The sequence below is a fragment of the Thamnophis sirtalis genome, unplaced genomic scaffold (assembly GCF_051295495.1).
Source record: "Thamnophis sirtalis isolate CommonGarterSnake01/CBP01778 unplaced genomic scaffold, rThaSir2_p1.2 scaffold_2, whole genome shotgun sequence".
Lineage (NCBI taxonomy): Eukaryota > Metazoa > Chordata > Lepidosauria > Squamata > Natricidae > Thamnophis > Thamnophis sirtalis.
The window spans coordinates 120,040,948-120,047,373 of NW_028261382.1; the positions used below are offsets into that span (position 1 = coordinate 120,040,948).

The 6,426-nt window shown below is 38.9% G+C and overlaps 1 protein-coding gene across 3 annotated transcripts; it reads right to left on the reverse strand.

Moving 5' to 3' along the window:
* Positions 1-1,698: 1,698 nt before the first annotated feature.
* ENY2 (ENY2 transcription and export complex 2 subunit) lies at positions 1,699-5,812 on the reverse strand. 3 transcript variants are annotated; one of them, XM_014074329.2, is made up of 5 exons: positions 5,624-5,812; positions 4,527-4,625; positions 4,331-4,401; positions 2,491-2,565; positions 1,699-1,974 (listed from the first exon to the last, which is right to left on the reverse strand). In XM_014074329.2, exons 2-5 carry the CDS (start codon positions 4,592-4,594, stop codon positions 1,898-1,900), a joined length of 291 nt encoding a protein of 96 aa, XP_013929804.1. In that variant the 5' UTR covers positions 4,595-4,625; positions 5,624-5,812; the 3' UTR covers positions 1,699-1,897. The 3 variants fall into 3 exon arrangements, with proteins under 3 accessions (XP_013929804.1, XP_013929803.1, XP_087562897.1); XM_014074328.2 differs by having other exon boundaries at positions 4,527-4,725; XM_087706771.1 differs by having other exon boundaries at positions 4,527-4,628; positions 5,624-5,810.
* Between the last annotated feature and the right edge of the window lie 614 nt (positions 5,813-6,426).

The following is a 6,426-nucleotide window of genomic DNA, read 5'->3' on the forward strand; positions in this document are numbered from 1 at the left end:
ACTTTTAATTGTAACAAATATGCCGGCTACACTTTGATACCACATAGCCTGGTCCTGGCTTACAATAGTCAAACGGGCAGTCCTCAACTTACTACAACTGAGCCCAAAATTTCTGTTGCTAAGCAAGGCAGTTGTTAAGTGAGTTTTGCTCCATTTTGTGACCTTTCTTGCCACAGTTAAGGTAGTAAAAATGGTTAGTAAATAAATCTGACTTCCCCCTTGACTTTGCTTGTCAGGTCACAAAGGAAGATCACATGATTCTAGAACATTGCCTTGCAACCATCATAAATACATGCCAGTAACCAAGCCTCTTAATTTTGATCACATGCCTGTGGGGATGCTGCAACAGTTATGTAGAAAACAGTCGTGTTGCTTTTTTCAGTGCCATTGTAACATCAAATGGTCGGTCACTAAGTGAATGATTTGTAGGTCAAGGACTAACTGTAACAGACATGAAATGCAATCCTACTAGAAATAGGTTCAATTTAGTAGAGAAGCTAATCTCTCCTAAAGCTAGTCTCCTAGAAGTTAAACAAGGAGAGGAGAAACCTAGAACTAAGGAGAAATTTCCTGAAAGTTAGAACTTTCAGTGGAACAATTTGCCTCCAGAAGTTGTGAATGCCCAACACTGGACGTTTTTAAGATGATGTTGGATAACCATTTGTCTGTAGTGCTGTAGGGTTTCCTGCCTAAGCAGGGGGTTTCACTAGAAGACTTCCAAAGTCTCTTCCAACTCTATTCTATTCTAGACTCAGATCCATTGAGCCATTCAAATTTAAAACTTTCAAAATAATGCTACTACATTATTTCAATCAAACCTATACATTATACTAATAAGTAAGAAGTATTTCTGAGAGCCTTGTATTTTTGACATCCTGATAGTTTTGTAGCAACTGGAGTATATGTGGCTCAAATTGTGTTGCAGATTATGGAATATGGCTTCTTTGGTCATGAAACACATTATATAGCAATAGCAGTAGACTTATATACCGCTTCATAGGCCTTTCAGGCCTCTCTAAGCGGTTTACAGAGAGTCAGCATATTGCCCCCAACAATCTGGGTCCTCATTTTACCCACCTCGGAAGGATGGAAGGCTGAGTCAACCCTGAGCCGGTGAGATTTGAACCGCTGACCTGCTGATCTAGCAGTAGCCTGCAGTGCTGCATTTAACCACTGTGCCACCTTGGCTCACATTACTTATTACTTTTTTTAAAAAAAAGACGACGACCGAATTCATCTTATTACTTACTCATTATGGACTGTGACAGGCTAAAAGGTGGCAGAATCTGAAGTTTACTATTCTGTACCTTCCATTATTTCAAAGGAATTCTTCTTCTCCTGGACATCCAAGGGGTGGAGGGAAAAGCAAACAGATGACAAAATGTGTAAGTTGTTACACAAACGCTGGCCTTTTCATCCGAGGTCAGCATGGTAAGCCTGCAATGGCTGGATTTGCATGTCACTAGTCATGTGCCATTATTTGGAGCCATGGTACGGTAATCTATTTTCCTCTTTGCTTTCCCTCTGCTGCTGTGCTGTTTTGCAGTTGACACCAAATATTTAGAATTTATTCTTTCCTATCCTTTCTGCAGGATTCACCTAGCAGGATGGCAGAGAAGCCATTTAATATTAAAGTATATAGACTCAGGTCAGACCCATTAAGACACACAATGGCAAAACATCCTTGATTTCAACATGTAAGTGCAGGTTGTTGGCATTGTTCTTTTTATTCAAACATTAAGAAGTCAGGATATCGAAGTGGACTTGGAGTAAGTAAACAAAATATTTTTAAAAAACAGTGAACTTGAACTTGGAAGTATGAAAAATGTTTGTTCAGTTTTTCGTGTGATTCACTGAACACAGCATGTTAAAGCATGGGAAGATTCAAATGGACGGCTCAAAGACTGGCATGTTGAGCCAGAAATGTTCTTATTCTCTGTAGAAGTTCTTTCTTTACACTATCAGGTACTAAAGCTGAAAAAGAAAAGAAAAAGAAAAGAGCAAGATGAAACTATTGCTCTTTTATGCAAATCATTTCAAATACAGATAGTCCCCAACTTACAACTCGTCACTTAGTGATCAAAGTTACGATGGACCTGCCCAGAGCTACTTATGACCAAGTTTTCAAGTTCAACAGCCAGACCACATTCTATAGTCATGTGATCGCATTTTGAGTTTTTGCCCGCATTTACAGCTTTTTAATTGCAATTTATTATGATTTCTGCTGGACACTGATGTGTAACTTCTGGTTTCCGGTAAAAAAAAGGAAAATTTCCATTGGGGTCACTTAACAGCTGTATCAGTTTCTGAGGTTGAAAAACACTGGAATAAAATGCAAATGTAAATTCCAGGGCATCGCAGGAGAGTACATGAATCAGTCATCTTTTTAAAGCTATACAAGTGAAGATTGCTTAGCGCCTAGAAATAATTAATTCCAACAACTCAGTGTATACTTTATGCTCAAGTACCAAAGCAACAGAACATTATTACCTCTGCCTTTTGGAGTAATTTCAGCCACCAAATCATCAACAGTAACATGTTCTAGCCCTTTTTCTTTGATGACATCTAAGCAAAATAAAGACAAGCAGATAGGTGTTATGTCAGATAAAAATACAGAGGTTTGCTTTAGTTACACAAACTGTAACTAAAACATAATTTTTGCTCATTAAACTCAATAGCACAAACCTATTTATACATTAAACACTATTTATTGGTATCCTGCCTATTTATTTTTACAAACAAGTCAAAGCAGTGAACATATCCAAAACATTTTCCTTCTATTTTTTCCATAACAGCAACCCTGTGAGGTTGTTTGGGCTAAGAGAGTGACCTGTCCAATGTCATGCAGCTGACTTTCATGACTATGGTGGAACGTGAACTCAGGATCTCCTACTTTCCAGGTTGGTGCCTTAACCACTAGATCAAACTGGCTCTATTTTAAAATAGAGCTTTTAAAAAAATAAATAAGCATACTTTGGATTGTGGTCTGAACTACACACTTACATATTCTAGAATCCAACATCTACTCATTCTTCCACTCCCTCATTTAGTCCCATGCAACCCAACCTATTTTGAGTAGTTTTTGAATAGCAATGTATTCAACACATGACAAAAAAAAACCCTCTTGAAATCCCGATTAGAGCGCTTTGGTGTTTGAGTTCCTTAATTGTTGAATTGCATAACTCAATTAAAGTAGTGCTACATTATTTAAAACTAATACAGCAATTTATACGCAAGATCATCCAGTTGTGTCCTTGTTTGGAAGAACCTATCTTTGTCTATAACTAGCCATCATTGCCACCTAAGTTGACATTGCTATTTTATTTAAATTTTCCCTTTCAAAATAATTGGAATAAAGAAAAATAATTTAAAATACAGAGAGCCAGTTTGATGCAGTGGTTAAGCATCAGACCTGAAGACTATGAGTAATACCTTAAGCAGAAAGCCAGTTGGGCAGCCTTGGGCCAGACACCCCTCTCTCAGCTCTAGGAAGGAAGAAATGCAAATCTTGCCGGCAGGAACTTGTCCATGCAGTGTGTATATCTGTATGTGTGAGTGTGTGTGTGTACACTGATACACAACTTACAGGGCCCAGATAAGGTCCATAATCTTTGGGGATAGAAATCATTCTGATTGCAATTTCCATCCATCCTTTTATGTAGCTTTTGCCAGGAAAGAAAATAGAATTAGGCTAGAAGGAGGGAAAGAAGAGAGTGTAGATAAACAGCCTATTTTGCAGGCTAACAGGAAGAGAAATTTACTTTCAGGGCAGCCCAGTTGTATTCCATGCTAGCTTTATAGTTAACTTAGCATATTCTACAAATATACCTAATATTTTTCATTAATCTCAGAATGTCTGTAAAAAATACGACTGAGAAACGGTTTGGTCTAATGGTTAAGGCACAAAGCTAGATAGTAGAAGATCATGAATTCATGTCCCACTCTTTGCCTCAAAGCCAGCTGGGTAACCTTAGACCAGTCACTCTCTCTCAACTCAACCTACCTCACATTATTGTGGGGAAAAAGGAGGAAGATGTTCACTGCCTTGAGTTATTCGTAAAAATAATAAAGGTGGGATACAAATAAATAAATATTGAAAAAAGACAAAATAGAAGAAAGAGGGGTAGGCCAGATGTAGGAATCATGTTATTAGTGTGACATTGAAATTTGTTTCCTTTAAAAAAATATTGTCTATATAGCATACATTTGTGATTGAAAATGCAACATGAGAACATACATCTTACATGAATATTAGATTTGTGACCATGGTACCAACATATGAACAATTAATGAAGTGAGAGGTAACATTCTATTCCCAAGTGACAATTACCTTTGCAGTGTGCCTTTAGCTGATCTTTCCAACCACATTCAATTAATTTTGCTCTCAGTAATTCTTTAAGGCTGTAAAAACAACATTGTTAGAAATATGGTATATCCACACCAGGTACTAGAAAAACATTAAATAGTGTTCTCAACCAGCAAGCAACACAGCTCTGCAAGTAGACTAGAAAATAAAACCCACATACCGTTCTCGTTCTCCTGTTTCAATTAATTTTTGATTAATAGTTGCTCTCATTTGTGCATCCTTGTTCATTTTTCCCCTCCTGCGTGCAAGTAGACCAGATCTACTGAAAAGCAGAGATTTCAATGACGCAAACTATTTCAAGGGTAATCTCTGGCTTCCATAAATTCTTGGTACAGCTCCTCAACCTGCAGATCCCACAACTGAAATAAGGACATCAATATTGTGACTTGACTTGGTACAAAGTTAGCTTGTCCTGTTGCCAATTTGGATCTGATTTCCCAGAAACCAAACTTGATTGCAGAAAATACGACTTCAGCAACAGAGCAGCCAATGCCTGGAATGCACTACCTGAGTCTGTTGTTACATCTTCAAATCTCCATAACTTTAACCTTAAACTTCTACGATTGACCTCACAGGCCCTCACCCCATTCCTAAGAGGTCTATAAGGGGCGTGCATAAGCGCACCAACATGCCTACTGTCCCTGTCCTAGTGTCTCCATTAATTTGTCCCCATTTCATTCATACTCATGTTTATTCTTATACCTATTATCTTGTAAAGGATTGACGAATCAAAATAAACAAACAAAAAATAAAACCTGCATGGTATGTATTTCGATGGCATTCACACAACATGCATCCCCTACTCAGCTAAAAACCCAGCCTATATAAGAGGGGTTTAAATTCAGCGACCTACAGTATGTGACCCTGTTGTACAAATTGCAATTTTCCAAGTGTTGAGTGGATCAAGCAGCCAAACAATTGAGTTTACTGAATAAGAATGGGGATCCCCCTCCTCTTCTGAAAACCACCCCTTTTGAGTCCTCCACGCTTTGAGTTGCACGCCCATCAGTTTCATCATATAATAATAATAATACGATGATGACGATGATGCTCAAACTATAACCACTGAAAAAAGCCTCGCAATGACTGAAAAGTCAGATCTGGGCTCGGTTTCTCTTTTAAGGAAGGGAAACTGGAAGGGATGGGAAAAAAGGGGGACGGGAATACCAAGCAAATTCGAAGAGGAATCGACATCTACACTAGCACAAAAGCCTCCATTAGATGCACTGCCCGCCCCCCTTAAACAAATGGGGTTACCTCTCCGTCGAGCCCTTGCTTCCTCCTCCACGAGTTCAGCCTCCGAGGAGACCCGTTTCGATGGAGACTCGAACTCGCGACAAGACCAACTCTCCCCAGGTTGCCCCAGACTTTACCCAACTAAAGAGAAAGAAGCCTCGCAACAGCCTCCCTCAATCCCCGCAGAAAGATTTGGGAAACGTAGTTCTCCGCCGCATGGCTTTAACGGCTCGACGCCCAACGAAAACTACAACTCCCAGAAGGACGTTGTCTCTTAGCCGTTCCCATGACGCCTTCACGCCGCCTTAACATAAAAACTACTTTTCCCACAATGCTCTTCTGTACTGCATTTTTCCCCCTCTTTTGGGTCGCTAGGTTGATTTATGTTGATGCCGCAGTCAATTTCTTCTGATTTTAAATTAGCTATTTAGCAAAATGGAGGTGGAGGAGGCGGATTCCCATTGGCTGTTGTATTTGGGATTTACTTTTTAAAAAACCAGAAGCTTGGTTTGGTTCTATTGAAAAGCAACCAGAATTCAAGGCGGGATCAGGTTAGTTTTTGGGGATGGGAGACACTAGGAAATCCTGGTGAATATGGGAAACATGGGGAAAACATCCCAGAGAAAAAAATAATGAACAATTTTAAAAGAAAACACATGATTGTTCCATCAAGAATTGACCTTTATTTAAAATGAATGGAAAGTAAATTTCAGTCACTCATTTTTCTAGGTAGTTTTCTTGAAAAGCATGAAAGTAAATGGTACACAGGGAAGTAAACAGTGGCTTCCAAATTCAGAATGATCCCAATAAAATTCAGAAATAGG

Bases quoted from the DNA above. Each gene is read 5' to 3' on its own strand.
- ENY2 (XM_014074329.2), bottom strand. From the start codon at position 4,594: ATGAACAAGGATGCACAAATGAGAGCAACTATTAATCAAAAATTAATT. The intron at 4,402-4,526 runs GTATGTGGGTTT...TTGTTTTTACAG, and splicing joins GAAACAGGAGAACGAGAACG to CCTTAAAGAATTACTGAGAG. The intron at 1,975-2,490 runs GTAATAATGTTC...TTTCTTTTTCAG, and splicing joins AATTACTCCAAAAGGCAGAG to CTTTAGTACCTGATAGTGTA.